General features: G+C 46.6%; 1 protein-coding gene across 1 annotated transcript in view; it reads right to left on the bottom strand.

Annotated features, from left to right (window-relative positions):
• Positions 1 to 447: 447 nt before the first annotated feature.
• LOC126536063 (nephrin-like) overlaps positions 448 to 19,164 on the bottom strand; it is an 87,704-nt gene continuing 68,987 nt past the window's right edge. Inside the window, exons 7-9 of the mRNA XM_050182956.2 lie at positions 18,427 to 18,735; positions 6,544 to 6,858; positions 448 to 5,203 (exon numbers count right to left, since the gene is read on the bottom strand). Of these exons, the coding sequence (XP_050038913.1) occupies positions 5,112 to 5,203; positions 6,544 to 6,858; positions 18,427 to 18,735 (716 nt within the window). The 3' untranslated portion in view covers positions 448 to 5,111. The remainder of the gene's footprint in view (positions 5,204 to 6,543; positions 6,859 to 18,426; positions 18,736 to 19,164) is intronic.

A 19,164-nucleotide genomic window follows, 5' to 3' on the forward strand; every position in this document is an offset into this window, starting at 1 on the left:
GCATGTGCGCAGAGCAGGAGTTATTACACAACGCGCTGTGCAAGGTTTGGAACGCCTGCTGCTAATCATGCTAATGACGACGAAGGAAGCTAATTCCCTCTTGTCTTGCCGTTGTCTTTCTCATTTCAAGCACACAAAATTGTAGGCTACCTCTGTTTCCTCATTAGGTGGATCTCTATCGACCTTCAGGAATAACTATCCTTTTATGATTGCTCCATCAACACGAGCTTTAGCGAGCTTGTAGGAAAACAAGAAAGAAAAGTCCCGCCGAAGGAGGCGCTCTGCGACTAATTGCTTCCGGGTTGTTTCCTTGGGTGATTCCCTTGACAATGAAAACACGCAACAGCTAAGACGCCGCTCGCGTCTTCAACCTAATTACGTCAAAAAGTTTGGTTAGGCTAGATATTGAGAATGAAGGTAGTGTTGACACTTATCACAGGAGGGAAATATGGCGCAAGGTTCATTTTATTGATGCAACGGTCATATAAAAATAACACTGCACAACATTCCATGGAGACGTATTTGCAGAATAGGATGAAAAAATAAAGGAATGCAGAAATAATGTTTAGTACCGCAGTGCTTGATGTGCGGTTTGGACGAGCAATAAAAAATACGAATATGTCAGACAGAAAGCAAAGTGCCGGCGATATTCTGAGGTGAGCCTTTACTTGTGTGGCACACAATTTTCGGACAAATTTGGCGAAAATGGGTTTTCCTGGAAGCTATTTCTATGGAAAGCTTAACATCAGTAGTGGCGACGCACCATCAAGAATTGCTGTTTTCGTCGAGAGCACACCATCAGTCTATTACGTAATTCTGGGGACGCATTCCTCCATCGATCCCTTTCATGGGTATATCGTATTCATCACGCGCAGATTGCAGAAAGCAGCGTATATAGATGCCCCGAAACAAATGTCACACCTCGCATGAGAATTCTTCTGGTCTACATGCATACAATGCGCGTCGCTTAAGCGAGACATCCTGCAGGATGTTACGTCATGAACAAGTGAAAGTGTCCTTAAAAGCATCCTCTGTCTACAAGCTTTCGTAACCGCTTTCAAGGAATGTGCGTTTATAAGCATAACATATCGCAGCACACTACTGCGTTGCAGTACGCCTCTCATCTGTATGTGGCGCCTCTGCGCACAGCCTAGCAGTTGCAAGAATGTTTGGCAATCCCCCTTAATCTCTCTCTCTCTCTCTTTCTTTTTTCTTTTTTGTTTCACTGCACGCGTTTAACGCATATCAAAGAATGCTTCATCACTCATGCGGTCAGATTTAAATGGCTCTTCAGGTTCTACTAGAACTGATTCACGCTCAAATTGTGAAGAGGGGTAACATTAGATTAGGTGAAGGATCTTGTTCAATTACTTTTAAGTGCAGTATTTGCCCAGTTTACTACGAAACAATCCAAGTACATGTTGCCTACGGCGAATTCAGGACAAAAATGAAGCAGTAAATTCTATAGTCGGTGTAAGTAATGGCAACGCTGTCTGCCACTACAAGAGTGAAATCACTACATACCCGGTCGTTGGCTCTGCGGGTGCTTCGGCTTAGCCAGTCAGATTAGCCAGCACCATCTTTACTAAATGTTAAGTTTTCAGTTCGACAGCTCCACAAGCAGTAGAACTATTCATTCACCCAGAATAGAGAAGTAATTCTTGCAGGCTTGGTTATAAAGAGAACAAGCAAAACCTAACTGCCATATGTAAGCACACCAGCTTTACAACGCCTGTTCAACAACCTACTAACTGCTGGGCCAAACTTGAGCGTGCTCTACTCAACGGTTTAGACCCAAAGGTCTATCACGCATGACACAACTTTCGGCAAAAAAAAAAAAAAAAATGTGAGGCTGTTCATACACGCATTATACTTCGACGTTTTGCTTTCCATTATTAGCGACCAGGGAGCGTAACCTATCGAACTAATAGGTTAAGCTCCTTTCTGTGTACATTGCTAATCATCAACTGCGACAAATACGGATCCATGGTAGAATTCAAGGAAGGCACATTTCCACAAACATTAGAGTAACGAGTATCACACACGAGTATCACATTCAAGCGGTTTGCTCGTCATGTGTCCGAATATCGACATGAGTTATACGTGAGTGATCAGGAAAGTAACACTATCGACTGGCGCTGGCTTGCATGAGAGAGTGCGTCAGCATACAACTGAAACAAACCTGTAACGTGAAATTGCAGCCTTACTTTCAGTACATACAAGGGTGAAAGAACGGTTTCGTGACGTCGCTACACAACGAAGTTAACACAAGTAGTGAAAATTTATTAATCGTGAGAAAAATGACGTGGCCCGAATTGAATTATCATTTGGTAAATGAAAGCGTCGAGACACTAAATTAGCAAGGAAAGTGTAAAATACCACCATATTTCTCTAACTATAGGTTTTCGTTTCGTTTTCGTCGTTGTAGCTACTTCGGAGACTAAATACGCTCCCATATTCCTCATTCGTACTCATAGAAGAATTCCAACGATTTTCGCACGTCCGCAGACAATCCGTTGGTAGCAAACAAATGCGCAAGAACGCCACAGCCCTCTGTAGATGTTACAGATTGCATGAACAAGCACGCGCAAACAAAGCATTAGGTTTTTTTCAGCTTATTTCTTCTTTTTCTTTTTTTTTTCATATGTATTAAATCATATCGGAAGTCGCGAAAAAAGCAGCGTGACGAACTACAACGAAAGAACTATAGAAAGGACCGTGCAATCGTTGATTCGTATTTAAGAAGTGGCTGATCCTATTGTGCGCCCACTTTGTTTTAATGAGCTTATTGGTTGTGAATTTACATTTATATTTCTTTTTCTTGATTGGCTCTCTTCTTTCTTGTCTCGCGCAGCTTTTCTATAGCACTTTCTTCCCGCCTTCGTAAACTTTTACCTGTGAAACTGCGTTCTCAACAAATGCTACCGGAAACACTACGCCTTGCTCTAATAAGTAGCATTGCACACATTTGTTAGCAAAAATGCACGTCCACCAGTGCTCGAAGAAATGAAATTCTTATGCGCTGCTGCAGATGTACTAAGCCAGCAGGCGCAAAGCATACATTGAAGAATAAGGAAAACTCACGTGAACGAACACCCAAATTCAATAATGCCGAATTGAGGCATGTTTCTTCACTTGTCCATTGGCTTGAAACGCTGCAGCAGTATGTTGTCGCTCGAGCCTCCGAGACATTGTCTGTGCCTGCGTTACATCCTACTTGATTCAAATATTGGGAGCCTCGGCCTTCGCCACTATTCACTGACGCTAACGTTAGTTACCACTGCCTCATACGTAAGCGCGAATTCGCTTTAGCCTCACGTACGTCTCGCTTCCAGTCAACCCTATGGCCAGAGCACAACTCATAAGCTGTGTTTACGAAAGTCTGCCCCTTCTCGTTGGAATGACTGGCAATGCTGCGTTCACAATCTGCGGTTGCGTCGAGGCTATGCCAATCAGAAGCTCTGTGGCTGTTATCACTTTGATGAACAGAGACAACCAGTCTTTTACGTATTTGCCCACTTGGACGATCATTCTTTATGTAAAGACAAGATCCTAAAATATGTGGTGTTCAAATACACGGCCCAGCGATGATCGTCTCTTTAGTGTAACAGAAACAGATCTCGAAGGCTTTGCTTTTGTGGGCTGCATGCACCGAAAGTTACTGCGCAGCCGTAAACACGTCATGGCCGCCATGTTTTAGACACCACGTATAAGGCTCTCTTCGTTCAGCGCCACAAAAGGCTCATAAGGTCCTTTCACGCTGTCTATTATATATATATATATATATCATACGCCATTTGACCAAATGGTATATTCCTTGTGTGCGCGTGTGTTCTGGAAACCTTCTCTTTCTCTATATCTCTTATTTCTATTCCTTCCTCCCTTATCACTTGTGCAGGGTAACCAACCGGACGTTCTTCTGGTTAACTTCATTGCCTTCTACTCTCGGAATATCTCTCTAGGAGCTATGTTTACTTCAGTGGTACCTCATTCCATGGAATTTATGGTGCAGAAACGTCTACAATCAGAAATCTGGAGCACAAGGGCTTAAGATGTGCCTGACACAGTGTTTCGTGAATGTTCATCGGGGCGATGTCCCGTTCAACCAAGATTGGAAACCCCCTGAGAGCTCTAAAAACGTGACCTCGACTTCCGCCTTTCGCTCTAACTAGCGTTGTGGGCGCGTTTTACAGTAAACAATTTTATCGACGGCGTCAATGACAACAATGTGCTGCGGTACCGCGACATGAATATAAGTGAACTTGTGCTTCCTTTCACAACAAAGGCGAGAGGGTTACGGACGTTGCACTTTCGGAGGGTCCCGCTGTCCTTCAAAGTTTTACGCTGGGGAAACGGATCACGGACGCATTCCAGAATCTACAGAGTAGCACTCAAGAGGACTTCCGCCATCTATGTACACCATGAAAGAGGAGAGTTGGGGGAAAAGAATAACAGCAGATGAGGAGGAGAAAGAGGAGTCGCGCGCTTGCTCGGTGTTTTTCGGCATTCCCCGTACACGTGCGCTGTGCGATTCACACCGCACTGTCACTCACAGCAAACATCCGCGCAACAGACCGGACACCACCTGTCGGCGCAGTGTCGCCTAACTGGCGGTATACACGCGTGAAGTCACCGTTGGTTATAATCATATTGTGCAAATCACGTCACGTGAACAATAACATCAATAGTTCATAACCGAAACTGATGATTGCAGGCCACACGTGACGTCACAGGAAGTAACAACGCCTCAAAGAAGGACAAGCTAGACATGCAAGACACACGACTTCACATCCAGCGCCCACTGCGCGCCCACGGCAAGTCGCACCCCTGAAGAATGACGAGAAGGTCGGTGCAGATCGACAAGTTCCACGTGTCCGGACACGGCCGAGACATCGCAGGCTTGTCTCCGCGGGTCACCAGTCGCTGTGTCGTGCAGTGCTTGTATAGAGGGGACGTGCACGGCGCTGACGTTGCTCCTTTCTGTGACGGGTGGTGTCTCTTTCAGGCGCCGTGCTTTAGGGCAGCAGTGCGCGCTGAATGCTTCGGTACAGTTCCCCGCGCTGCCTTCATGCCTTAACTTCATGCCTCGTCTTCATGACTTAACGCCACCGTCACCGACCTGCCGCGAGCAGTAATGTAATGAGCGGCACAACCACTTGGACGAGTCCGACGCTATTTGATGCGACGCCACTCCGTTTCTTGTCTGGAAGATAAACAAAAATGCTATCTTCAGTTGAAAGTGTTCCTTGCAATATTATCGAATGCAGTAGAAACACGGCAAAAATATCTGGCATGGAATATCGATTGCAAACGTCAAATGTTTATTCGTAACTAAGCTAAGAAAATTATAAGAGAATGTCCGATGGAAGCAATATCGTTAATGAAGGAAAATGCTTCCGTATATGCATCGCTGTTATCAACTTGATTGCACAGCTTTACATAAGAAGAAAGACGATAACGTAAACAGAGAAGGCGGTGAGCTTTTGCGCGATTATACTCGTATGAGAATAACGTTAATGAAATAAACAAATATAGCAGACTAGATTCGCACATACAAGCGCTATATGCTATTGTAAAGCATAAAACCGTTGGAAACATTACTGATACAAGCGTAATACTAGAATAGCGTAGATCTCTTTATTGACACAATCATGGCAACATCCAGCAAACGGATTCTCCTGAGCAGTTCTGTGTTGTCTGCACTTGTTAGATTATCGTGCTGAGGAAACGAAAGGCCGTCGCTTCATAGATCGACAGCTACTAAAATACCCGTTGCGCCAGGAAACATAAAGGTATGCTCATAATTATGTTGCGCTGAGTTTTACAATGGCAAAAAATTAAAAAAAGGAAAGGGAGACAAGGACGCAGACATCTGCGTCCTTCTGTCTTTGTGTGCAATTTTTTTGCCAGTGTAAAACTCAGTGCAACGTAATCATGAACGTGCACTAACTAGTCCCTTTCATTGCTTTACTTGAAGACACGCTGCCACAGCGATTCGTGACTACCTAACAGACATTATGCAACCTTTTGCAATGACACTCGATCGTGAATTTACTCATAATTTCAACTCGTCCACACTCATGTGAATTTGCATCTTTTTTTTTTTTTTTTTTTTGCGGAATGTCTTAAATGCAGTATTTGAAGTGATATGCTTTATTCTTTGACGCGCGCAAATGTGCAAGAACTGTGTGCAAAAGTTGTCATGGTAACGCGCGCTGGGATTGTACGTTCGCATGTTGACGAGACACCATGCTCATGCCTACGTAACAGGCTATGTCTGAGTTAAGCCATGCTTTATTATTTCAATATTTTTCCTTTCTAGGCCCCCTTTTTTTTCAGTATTTCCTAGCTGCTGGGGTTTATTTTTGATGATTGGGATAGCCGTCCCTGTGGTGGTTTATTTTCCCAGAACCACATCACCTATTAAACACCAAAAATGAAATGCCTCCTGATTCTAACCGTCTTCGGGACAACGCAAAATGAACAACGGATCAAGCACCGCTAGATGTCGCCCTCAATGCGAACGTCTGCACGCACTCGCACCTGCGGCAGCCAGCGGCGCCGTGTACGGGTCCGCGTGAAGCGACAGCCGCACGGCGGGTCCCCGGGCGCCACTGGTGCCGACCGCGTACAGCACGAGTCGGCACGCGGCGCCGGGCTCCAGGCTCTGGATCCAGAAGACGGGCTGGTCGCTCGACAGGTTTGCCAGCGGCTGCTGCTGCTGCGCAGTCGCGGAACCGTGAACTTCGAGCACGAACCGCTGCCCCGGCCTGCGCTGTTCGGGTTGCCGACACGACACCAGCAGCCGCTCGTCCGACTGGTTGCTCACGCTGCAGTCTCGAAGCTGGCTGGGCTTCTCTGCACATCGAGAAAGAGAGAAGCGACGATGGCAAAGAGAGAGAGAAAGAAGAAAGGGGAGAGGAGAAATAGTGTTCATTGGGGGACGTGTTACAACGAGTAAATAACAGTGACCTAGCTAGCAATGTCGCTGGAGCCGCCAACATTTCGACGAGGGGACTTTTGTCTTCGTCAGGGCAGCAGCTGCTTTCCTTGGCAGCGTTTATGAACGCGTATAGATATCACTTCCGCCACCTTCAGTGGTTGAGAGGAGAATAAGTTGGAGCGCGGACCACTGTTATTCAATTCACGCAGCTGCCTGTCAATTTTTGCCTCGTTTGGAATGCTAGAGCAAGGGGTCGCGCGCCCGGTGACCAGCTTCTCGAATGTGCGCGCGCTCCACCGGAACCCAGTTCGCGTGCCCGTGGCGCATGCGCATCGCGCTATACTATACAAATGGTTAGGCACCCTGCTGTTGAGTTCCGAGCTATTACCTAGCTGTCACTTTACAGAATCAGAGACGGGCAAAAACCGCTGCTTTATACACGACACTGCTGTTGGACCGGGGCCGAGTTTTATGGAAAGCTTAAGCCTCGATATTCAATCTCGCTCTCCGTTCTTTTTTTTATCTTCCTTCCTTCTTTTTCTTTTCCTTTCCTTCTCTTCTTTTTTTTTTGAAATTGCGATAGCTGTATAAGCAAGATTTAGCAAGTTTCGCGACGATCTAATAGTAGGCGACCGCAATGCATATCGCAATATTGACATGTCATATTAAGCACACATGGCACGTCACAAGATACGAATAAACTAGTCGTGACTTTGCGCACCATCCGTTGTCGTCGTCTTTCCTCCCCTTCTCGTCATTAAGTACGCAGCCAAGAAGAAGCTATGCATATCACGAGCTGTGCTCGCATTTCAAAACGGTTCCGCTAGTTGCTCGTTTGAAGCGCCGCTAAGCTGAGTTTTCTTTGCAGATCGTGCGTCATATGTTACAATAAAAAGTGAGCATATGGCAGCTCGAGGGTCAGGACGTAAACCTGTACTAAAAATATTACGGCAGAACAAATCTCGCGATGACTGTCGATGGTAATGCGAGTAGCGTTCGAGCAATGTATAGTGACAGACCGTATCCTTGTATGCCAAAAACTTGGTAACTGAAGGATGCACAAACTATCTTCACAGTACGACATGTTGCCGCTCTACTTTTTAGAAGAAACCTACTTCACGTTCAACTTGTCGCATTGTTTGTTTTGCCAAATAAATTAAATTTCGGGATTTAATATCCCGATACTGCACAGTGAGTTATGAAGGACGCGCCGTAGAGGAGAGTTCCGGATTCATTTTCATTCTCTGCACGTGCACCCAATGCACGCCGTGCACGAGCATTTTGAATTCAGCCGCCATCGCAATGCGGCTGCAAAGCGAATCCGCGACCTCGCGCAACGACACAGCCACTGGGCGACCAGGATGGGTTTTGTTTGGTCAATGTATGTGCAGTTTGGCGGGGAAGCCTGCAGTGCATGTTCATCGTCGTAGCACGAGAATATATATATAGCGTCTTAGCGTCTTAGTCGACAGGACAGGCCGAATCCTACTGCGGTAAAAATGTATCGTGCATGCGTTGGTTCTATAGTAAAGCCTGAGACAGAAAAATTCACCGATGATAGTCTGTATATAATGGGAAATTCGAGCGAAGCTCTACACGTGTTTTCATTTCACGGTGTATTGGGTGGCGCGGACAATCTGTCTCGCGCGGCGCGTTGCAAACGGAGCGAAATTTGCAAAAGAGCGATCGCGGTAAGCTGCGCGCGGATGACGGGAGGGTGCGATTCACGGCCGGAGCCGCTAGCCGCCGCTAATAGACCTCCCAGACGATGCGCTAAAATCCCTCTATCTCCAAAGTAGCGCCAATAATTTCCCTCCTCCTGCGCTGCGCGGCCTCGACAGTGGCGCCGCCTATGCTGGCCCTGCCGTAGCAGCGACCGCTAACGCGCTACCGGAGGACATCCGCGGAGAAGGTCGTTCGAGCCCTGCGGAGCGGTTTTTGAGGCGAGGTTTTGCTTCGTCAGTCGGTAACTGGCGTTAATAATGTCGTGTTGGAACTGCGCAAGAAAATAAAGAAAATGACCATTATTTAAGGCGTGGAGCGACCGCGCGTTGAGAGTTCGTGTTGCTGAAACACGACGCATGCACACGGTGTGCTCAAGCACGCGCGCAATTACCTCAGTTCCAGGTTTTGACTGCTTGAAAGTATGTGTACGTCGTTTCGTAGGTTCATTTACGTACCTGCAGGATACTTTGTTCAGCCAGCGCGTGAGTGATTCCAACTGTCTGGGGCCAGCAATGCCTAGCAACAGGGCCACTTTTGCTCCGCACCTTTTACATATGTGTGTAGCTCACGCACAAGTTGTGGCGGCCATGATGAACGTTTTCACACGTAGACAGTATTGATTATTTGAATGACGTACAAGCACATGGAATCGTTTCTTTATTTATTTATTACAGTGCAAGTGGTTCGAATTTGATAGCAAGAACGAACTTGATATGCCAACTGAACAGAGGTTCCGAAAATAATTATCCCCGCCCCTCATTAACACCAGTAACACTTTTGTTGAACTGCTTATATTATATCTGCATAGTACATCCGTCTGCATTCTTTTGCGTTGTAAGTTTTCAAAGGGAAGCAGCGTTGCTTTAACTGGAACACTCAATGCGCACAAGAGAAAGAAAAAAATGATTCTTGGGTTTTACGTGCCAAAACCACGATATGATTGTAGGCACGCCGTAATGGGGCACTCCGAATTAATTCTGACCAGCTGGGGCTCTTTAAGGTGCCCCAAATGGACGGGACACGGGCGCCTTTGCATATCGCCTCCATCGAAATGAGGCCGCCGTGGCCACGAGCACATCATAATTGGATTTCTCCGCTCTTTCTGCGCATGCGCGAGGAGCAGTGGTCGCGAGAGAAAAATGTGGGCACTTTCGGTCCTTGAGATTTCTCTTGGCCCCTAGGTACTACGGAGAAGAAAGATGTTAGCTCCGTTCGTCCCTAGCCGAGCTGGCAATGCAATCGACAGAATGCGTGGCCGGCAAGGCGAATAAGCCGTGTCCAAAGTGAGTTTGTTGCTATTTTGCTGCGACGGTAGCATATTAAATTTTTATAGTCGCAGGGGGATACGTTTGGACGTGAGGCGTTTCCTCGGATGACTTTAATGGCAAAGGATTACGTCGCACCGATACATTGTTCATTAGTTTCGTTGAGCATACCACACACTTCAGGGGAATCGCGGGAACGGAAACAGTTCGTGAATTCAACTGTGGTGCCGATGAATTAGTTCTTAATGTAACTGAGCATACAACACACTTGGAGATTCGTGGGAATGGAACATTTTGTACTCTGTATGTCAAAGTACTAAAACTTGCGTTGCCATGCAATCTGAGCCGTAAATCGTTGTGAAAGCTGTACAGTCACACTGGCAAAACACTACGCCCTGCGGATGAATACGGAACAAATGTATGCTACAGAAAAGTGGTCGTCATGCAATTTCATAGCAGTAGACCCTTGGAACGCTGTATAAGGTAACACTGATATTGGCTACGTGGTGCAGATTTGTAGCGATTCTGAGCTGCTTGTGCGCAAGGATAATTAATGAAGGAGCGCGTATTACTAATCCCGGCTGTTACGATGGGGAGCTCGTATACGGGGAGCTCTATGTGGGCGAAACAAGGGCTCAGATCGCTACAACCGCATGCGAAATAGCTCTGAAGGCCTGCCAGTACACTTGTTCGGCGTCTACGTGCTTGTACTGCGGCAGGAGACGTGACGGCAGGTGCGCACACTATATCCTCTGACAGTGGCCGCTTTCCACTGTTGGTATACTTCTCCGCAATACAATCCGCATGCTTGATTGCGCGACATTAGTGCCTTACGGCGAAGCTGACTTTAGGCAAGCGGCATTGTGCAACGCTCGAGCCATCTTGTCCGTCACTGCGAATAGAAAACGCATACACGTTCAAGCTATTTGAGCTGCATCATTTTGTCGATGTTTACCCCTCTTTACTAAATGAAGAGGATAACGTACGCCTGCGTGGGTGATTTAAAAGATTGATAAAGAGCCTGGTAACCTATGTGCAGTCAATCAAAAAACACTATTTATGCAGGTGTCCACGCTCCTGTAAAAAAAAAAAAAATGCAATTCAGTGAAGACCCTCTGGAGGTGGATCCGCACATATGTAAGCATAGCCGGCTCATCAGTCGCAAAGTAGGAGCTGAAAAAGAACTTTTTAATGCTCATTATACGACATTGGTAGCGATTCATTTGTGGTCAGCCAGTGAGAAACGCATTGCACTAGACAGTGAAACTTCGCCTTAATCTGCAATGCTTATGTGGCGAACAGGAGAGCAAAAGGTGAAAACAATGTCTTCATTCAAGCCAAGTCATCCAGGTAGTGAAATTGCGTTTATCGTTGGTGTAATGTTGACGCATTTGCTTTCTGAAGTCCAACTTTTACTCCAACTTAGTTTCCATTGGTGCAGGTGCTTCTACTGGAAACATCTAAACTATGAGTTATCAAATCAGGTTGCCGTCTTGTAGTTTTAGAAGTTTTCCTCCGGTCTTATGTCTTTTCTGAATCTGGGAGAGCTGACTGATTGCACAAACCACGTAGCCAATATCAGTGTTACTGTACAGCTTTCACAAGGGTCTACTGCTACGAAATTTATTTTTATTTAGGATACATTTGTTCCGTATTCATCCGCAGGGCATAGTGTTTTGCCAGTGTGGCTGTACAGCTCTAACAACGATCTACGGCTCAGATTGCATGGCGACGCAAGTTTTAGTACTTTCACATACAGAGAACAATATGTTCCATTCCCACGAATCTCCAAGTGTGTTGTATGCTCAGTTACATTAAGAACTAATGCATCGGCACGGCAGTTGAATTCATAAACTGTTTCCGTTCCCGCGATTCCCCTGAGCTGTGTGGTATGCTCAACGAAACTAATGAACAATGTATCGGTGCGACGTAATCCTTTGCCATTAAAGCCATCCGAGGAAACGCCTCACGTCCAACCGTATCCCCCTGCGACTATCAGAATTTAATATGAAACCACCGCAAAAAAAAAAAAAAAGGAAAGCAACAAACTCGCATCGGCACGGCAGTAGAATTCATAAACTGTTTCCGTTCCCGCGAATCTCCTAAGTGTGCGGTATGCTGACCTTGCTCAACGACACTAATTAACAATGCATCGGCACGAAGTAATGCTTTGCCACTAAAGTCATCCGAAAAGACACCTCACTTCCAAACGTATCCCCCTGCGACTATAAAAAATTAATGTGCTACCGTCGCAACAAAATAGCAACAAACTCACTTTGGACACGGCTTCTTCCCCTTGTCGGCCACGGATTCTGTCGATTGCGTTGCCAGCTCGGCTAGGGACGAACGGAGCTGACAACTTTCTTCTCCGTAATACCTAGGCGAAGAGAAATCTCAAGGACCGAAAGTTCCCACATTTCTCTCTCGCGACCACTGCTCCTCGCGCATGCGCAGAAAGAACGGAGAAATCCAATTATGATGTGCTCCTGCCGAGGCCGCGATTTCCTCCCGCCAACTGCCGCGATCAATCCGCCTGCGCGTACTTTCGTCGCACTGGGCCAGCAATGGCGGTCGGAGCGCGCTGGAAAGAAAAAAAAAATACAAAAGCGCGACGCGCTGCCACGTGACACAGATTGGCCAATGGAGGAGCGGAGGAGCTAGGGCGACAGGAGGCGTGAAGGAGGTAACGCCGGGGAGAGCATGGTGGCGGAAAGATCTAAGAATGGCGCTACTTTTGGAAAATTGAGGGGCTTTACGATACGCGCTACTATGGCGCCATCTCGTAGCTATCATCGCCGCGCTACGCTTTTCTTCTCACGCTTTCGTCATACCCTCCTCCACTGCTTTTCTCCTCGCGTCTTACGCGCCGCGGTTGCTTAGTGGCTGTAGTGTTGGGCTACTAATCACGAGGTCGTGGGTCCCGGCCACGGCGGACGCATTTCGATGGGGGCGAAATGCGAAAGCACTCGTGTACTTAGATTTAGTAGCACGTTGAAGAACCCCAGGTGGTCAAAATTTCCGGAGTCCCCTATCTACGGCGTGCCTCGTAATCACGTACAACCCCATAATTTTTTTTTTATTTTCCTCTTCGCGTCTTACATTCCCCGCTGCGCTCCGCATCGGCTCTTTCATCCTTCACTGTGTTCGTTCACTCGGTTACGTCGACGCCGTTGCCGACGCTCACCGCAGGAATGGGAAGACGGCAGGCTAGCAACAGCGACCACAGTATGTACGGCAGCTATAGCGTCGACATACGTATCCTTAGAGCAACTCTTTACCGTGTCGCCTATAAACCAAACTCAAACTTTGTGTTATAACTCACTGAGCTTATAGCAACTCCTATCGTGCTGCATTTGAGCAAAGAGCGACTTCTCGTTCAAGCTCGCATGTTTAACACTGCATTAGCGCCCCGTATGACAACACTCTCGCTGTTTATGGCGCTGGTGCTACGGTATACTGTTGCCCCACTTACAACACAAACAAATCAAGAAAAACCGTTAAACAAAACAAAAATCCAATGGCAAACGCAAAAGCGGGCGAAATAAGTGGCGGGAGTGAAGGGGCTTCTGCGAAAATGCGTTGTATGTCATCGTTAAGCCATGAGTCGCTTGACGGATACTTCTATGTGAGGCCAGCACACGAAAAAATAAAATAAACCTTTTTCTGTGATTTAAACGCCTGTGATCGTATGCATTATGCTGTCGCTCCACCACTTACCGGCCTGCTTATAGAATGGAAAACAGCGCTCCCTCAGCATGAATCTTCATTCTGGTAGTCACAACGGAGTCATTCAATGTGAAAAAGTAAAAAATTTCAGCTTTAAATTCACCTCGAACAAAAAAAAACGCGTACGCCACAGAGCGAAGCAATGTGTTTCCCTCGATTGTGTGTACATGTGAAGTACCATTATAAATTAAATTAAATTATGGGCTTTACGTGCCAAAACCACTTTCTGATTATGAGGCACGCCGTAGTGGGGGACTCCGGAAATTTAGACCACCTGGGGTTCTTTAACGTGCACCTAAATCTAAGTACACGGGTGTTTTCGCATTTCGCCCCCATCGAAATGCGGCCGCCGTGGCCGGGATTCGATCCCGCGACCTCGGGCTCAGCAGCCCAACACCATAGCCACTGAGCAACCACGGCGGGTAAGTACCATTATAGTACACCCTAAGTGTAGTACGCGTGTCCTGCTAGTGCCATCCCGAAAATACGGACGATAACAAACGTTATTGCTATGACAACACCGCTTATTTTCTTTATCATGTGAAGGAGCTGTTTATTCCTATTTGATGTCTGCCACTCGCCCTGTTGTGGCAAGAGCAACGATTTATCGAGAAAGGTTAAAAACATGAATGACTGCACAGTCTCAAAACTGGACAAAATATAATCGGTGCAAAGATAGCGTCGATATTATGCACACGTTAACAATATTCTCACACGGAAATCAAGATGCACTGAAGAAACATTAGCCTGGAAAGATGAATGAGAATAACAGAACTGTTTACAAAGCAAATTTGCACCTCGAAAAGCAAGGAAACACGGGTGAAAAGTATAGCGGCGAGCACGGCTGGCGGTCGTCGAACGGAATCCCCCCTGCTCGAGTCTGTCCACTGTGTGTGCAGACGTCACCGTGCTACATTGTCACATCCACAACAAAATACTGGTGAGAGCAGTATCAGCGAGGAAACTGTCGAAAATGTTCTTTGCGGTTGTCCTAGCTATGCAGCGGACAGAGGCAGTGGCGAGCAACCGCGTTGGCCTGTCTCGAGGACCGGCCGCTTTCGGAGGTTACAATCCTGGAATACTGGCTTAAACGATCAGAAATCGGTCAAGGCGCTGCTATGGAAGTTTCCACGTTCGGGTATACTATTAGACAGACTTTGACCCCAACCTCTATAATTTCTTCTCGCACGTCTGCTTTCTCTTTTTGAGACGCTTTCCGTCTTTATTTCCCCCTTCCCCTTCCCCCAGTGTAGGTTATGAAACCAGAAGCTTCTTCCGTCTCCAGTTAACCTCCCTGCCTTTAATATAATATATATATATATATATACGGACGAACCTTATCAACCTTTCTAGCATACAACAACGAGATCTACAGTACCGGCAATGCATGCCTCTCAGGCGCTCGTAAATATCAGGTTTATCGGTCGCAGAATAAGCACGTAAAATTTCATTAGCTTTAGAATGTCAAACTGCCGTCGGTGGAGACGTCTGGCTAAAAAACATGGCACAAGCGCCGACATCCGGTGACGTTGAGCCTATAAGCGACTGAAGGACTGTTGACACAATGCAACACTATATAGTCTTTGCCCAAACCGCGTTCGAGAATGGCCAGCGGCCTTGAAAATTACCATAACAGCAATTACGCGGCGCCACAATACAGACAACCATCATCGATGTATGGATCTATAGGCCCGATCAATAATTATCATCCAGTTAACCTCCCTGCCTTCCTTTCACCATCCCGTTTATCTCTCTCACTCACTCTCTCTCTCTCTCTCTCTCTCTCTCTCTCTCAGAACTAGGCGCCAAGAAGTTGCACCAGCCCCGTTCCTAACTCATTTTCAGCACACTTTATTGCAACAGAAATTGTAGAGCTTTTGCACTTCCGTACTGGCGGAAATGCGATCCTGCAGACTTCACAAACACGGGGTATGCCTTGATAGAGATAATTCCGAGAATTGGGCTAGTAGAAATTTTCCTTATGTTCCCTTTTTGTTCTGGGATTTCGAGGTATTCTGCATAAAATCTCACTGCGAAAGTGACACCAAATAGGGAAGCTTTGATACCACAGTAGAAACAAGTTAGTCTGTCTCAGCTTTTACATTTATACATATATAAAAAGCTGCGACTATTGAGCCACTTGATAATTGTTGCGTGTCCCAGTTTGTCCTCTTTACTTCACACAGCAGAAGAAAAAATTTCCAGTCTGGTGCATATCTCTTGCCCGGAGCTGAATTACCAAAGACACGTATTTTATATTGTTTTATCTATGTATGCGTAAGCGTTTGTATTCAAGCTTGCGCGCACTTAGGAAATTTTCATTATTTTTAAAATCATGCCTCCAAATACGGAGACACTTTTCTTCCCTTCACATTATGCCACCTTAAAGTCCCTAAGAACACTCACAGTCCTTACGGCTTTCACTTGCATTGTACTCCAACAAAGCAACATTTTATAATTCGCGCTGCCTTGGCGACTGGAAGCTAAAAAAATTTTTCGTCGTATTCTTTTTAGGAGTGCACATTTAGAAGTGCAAGGCACAACCAAAAGTAGTCTCAATAAAAGCTACGGCGATTAATTTAGCCTCTTGAGAAAGCGCTCTATAATCCTCTTACCTCCCTCGGGGCTCGCTCGGAGAATGCGTTCCGAGAAAGCTTCCGCTCGACGTTGTCCAACTCTAGCGGCGAGCTGGCGAAACTCAATTTACGTTCCTGGAGACGGGCAGATTTCGTGGTGCAACTTATAGCGAACGAGCAAGTCATCGTTGCGGAGAGCTTAGGCTGAAGTATTGTGGTATCAAGCATTTAAGGTATAATTCTTCAAATAAGAACACAAAAGTGGCTTATTTATTGAATTATATTTTCACATTTTGTACAGTTGCCCAAAAAGCCACAAAAAGGGTAGAAAGCGGGAGTCTTGAATTGCGAAGTTTATTTTTTAGTCCTGCTCGCCGCTATTTAAAGAAAAAAGCTTAAAACGCGTTAACTAACTAAAACATGTGTCTGTTACTTCTTGTTGCGCAGAAGAATTTTTTCTTCAATTACACGGTACGCGTGAGCATTCGCAAGCTGACACCAGAAATAAAGAAAAAGAAAAAGAGAAACAGGCACCATTATTGACAATAACTGGTCTGTACGTGACATGTGATGAAAATGATGTGCATTCATTCAGAAACAGAAACTGCAGAATTATCGTTGAGGCACATGCGTGCGCTTGGTCACTAAGACTGGTAACTGAGGTCCCTCGTAGCGCAGTCATGTGACAGTAACGGCTGAGGGTACGCAATTAAGTCCTATTCTCCACATCAGGTTTTGTAGTCACAAGCGGTCCTGTTCTGTGCACCTGTTCCCTGCGCTCTTAGATTAACCATTACGTTGAGTAAGTAGTTCAATATAAAATAACCGACTGAACGCTGCAATAACAAAAATAATACAAAGAAAACGGCCTCGACACAGCTGTTGGAAAGTGCACTGAGCACATTAAGTCGTTACCGTTTTCTGGTTGATTGCTGGCGCTCTCAACGGCAGGGGCACTTGAGGATAGGCACATCACATCACTTCTACGTTGATATAAATAACGATGACAACAAATTTGTCATATCTATGCAAATTCTTAGCAGGCATTCTTCAATAACAGCAATTGCTAGCAGCGGACCCCAAAAATACCGCAAAGACATCCAAATTTAAATTTCAGATCGCGCAAATTTGTTAATAAATTATGGAATCTTGGCTTTAAACAGACCACCCTTCAGCGTCTCCGTAGTGGATCCAGCGTCTCTGTAGCGTCTCCGTGGATCTAGTTCCTTTCTGGAAAGTTCTGTTTCAATGCCTGCGTGTCCCTCCTGCTTGTGAGAACTCTTCGTAAACGCGCTGTTCATGCGGTCACACTTGGATTGAGATGCCTCTGAGCGTTACCTTCATCATACATTCGCCGCCTGGCCGCTTGGGATTTTTTTTTTTTTTTGCTATTTCATCTGTTTATTATGAGCTACATGTGTGTGTGTGTGTGTTTTTTTTTTTTACAAAACACATTGTAAATGACTTTTCTGACCACCGGCGAAAATTCAGCACCCTATTCGTCTGCTTATGCGGAATTTATTAAAATAGTCCCTGGCGCACCAAATACCTGAGGGACCCGATAAAACGTGAATAAGCTCTTGTGGGGGCACTAGAAAGGAACATTAAGTTTTGATGTACCGGTACATAACTTACGCTTCTTCAATACTGAGTTGAATGAACTGACTCTAATTGGAGTGAGATGAACTGAACCGACTAGACTATACTTACCCTGGCTGGACTGAACTGAAATGACTCTGATTGTATTGAACTGCTCTGGATTGAGCTGGCAGTGGACAGTACTGCACTGATTGACTGAACTTAACTGACTGACTGCACTGAACTGAACAGACTCTGACTAGACTGACTGATAGCAAAGCCGAGAGAGGAAGCTTAGCTAAGGCGGCCAGAAAAAACGCAACGACCAACATTTGAGCGGTGAAGCCACCTTGAAATTCTCGCACGAGCTCGCCATGACGTCACAGATTTTGATTGCGTCAGTTTAGTCGTCTGTCGATAAGGCGGGGCTACAATGTGTTATGAAGGAACCGAACGCTGAACCTCCGGGAAGTTTCGAGAATTCTTCTCGCTCTCGAAACGACGCAATTGCAAGAATATGCCTTGAAAGTAGTAAGGACGCAGTTCCAATTTTACTTCTAAGTGTCCAATACAGAGAAGACGCTTCGAAGTAGCGACGGCAGTGATCACTCACCCACCGTGTCGACCGCCAGGACACAGGGGCTGCTCTGCGGGCCGACTGCGTTGCGGGCCCGGCAGTAGAGCGTCACGGCCGCGCCGTCCGAGGCCAAGCTGCGGTGGTGGGGTATCCTGAGCACGCTCAGCGAGCCGTTTGCCGAGGCCAGGGCGCCGCGCTGCGCCACGGGCCGCTCGCCCGCAGCGTCGCGCACGCTCCACGTGAAGCTCAGCCGGTCGGCGGGCTGCGCACGGACCCGGCAGTGGACCAGCGTCTCGTTGCCGCCGTCCGGCGTCGAGGACCAGATGCGCTCGCACCGCGGCGAGTCTTGAACCACGAGGAATCAAGCACCGCGAGCGTTAAATGGCAGAAGTGGCCCAAGAGGTGCACGTGACTATAAAGATCTGAAGCCATATCAGTTCCGCGGAAGTTCGTGGGGTGGCGGAAGGTTCACGAAAGAAAACACTGCCATCCACCCAACTGTAGTACGAAGCTACACAGGAAACCCATACTAGTTTCTCAGGAGCTCTGAACCCGGGGCCAACTCCGTTGCGAGCCGGTCGCTCGACGATCTGAGCTGGAAGGCAAGCAGATCGCAGAGGGAGGCCAAATTTATTGAATCGATGCTTTGGCTGTCGATAATTGCGGCCGCTCTGTGCAATCTTCTAGCCTCCTGCATGGTCAGCTCAGATGGCAGAGCGACCATGCCGAAAAGGCGTTGGTTCTATGTTCGATACGGACCAGGAGGATTTTTTT

This window comes from Dermacentor andersoni, chromosome 4 (assembly GCF_023375885.2).
Source record: "Dermacentor andersoni chromosome 4, qqDerAnde1_hic_scaffold, whole genome shotgun sequence".
Lineage (NCBI taxonomy): Eukaryota > Metazoa > Arthropoda > Arachnida > Ixodida > Ixodidae > Dermacentor > Dermacentor andersoni.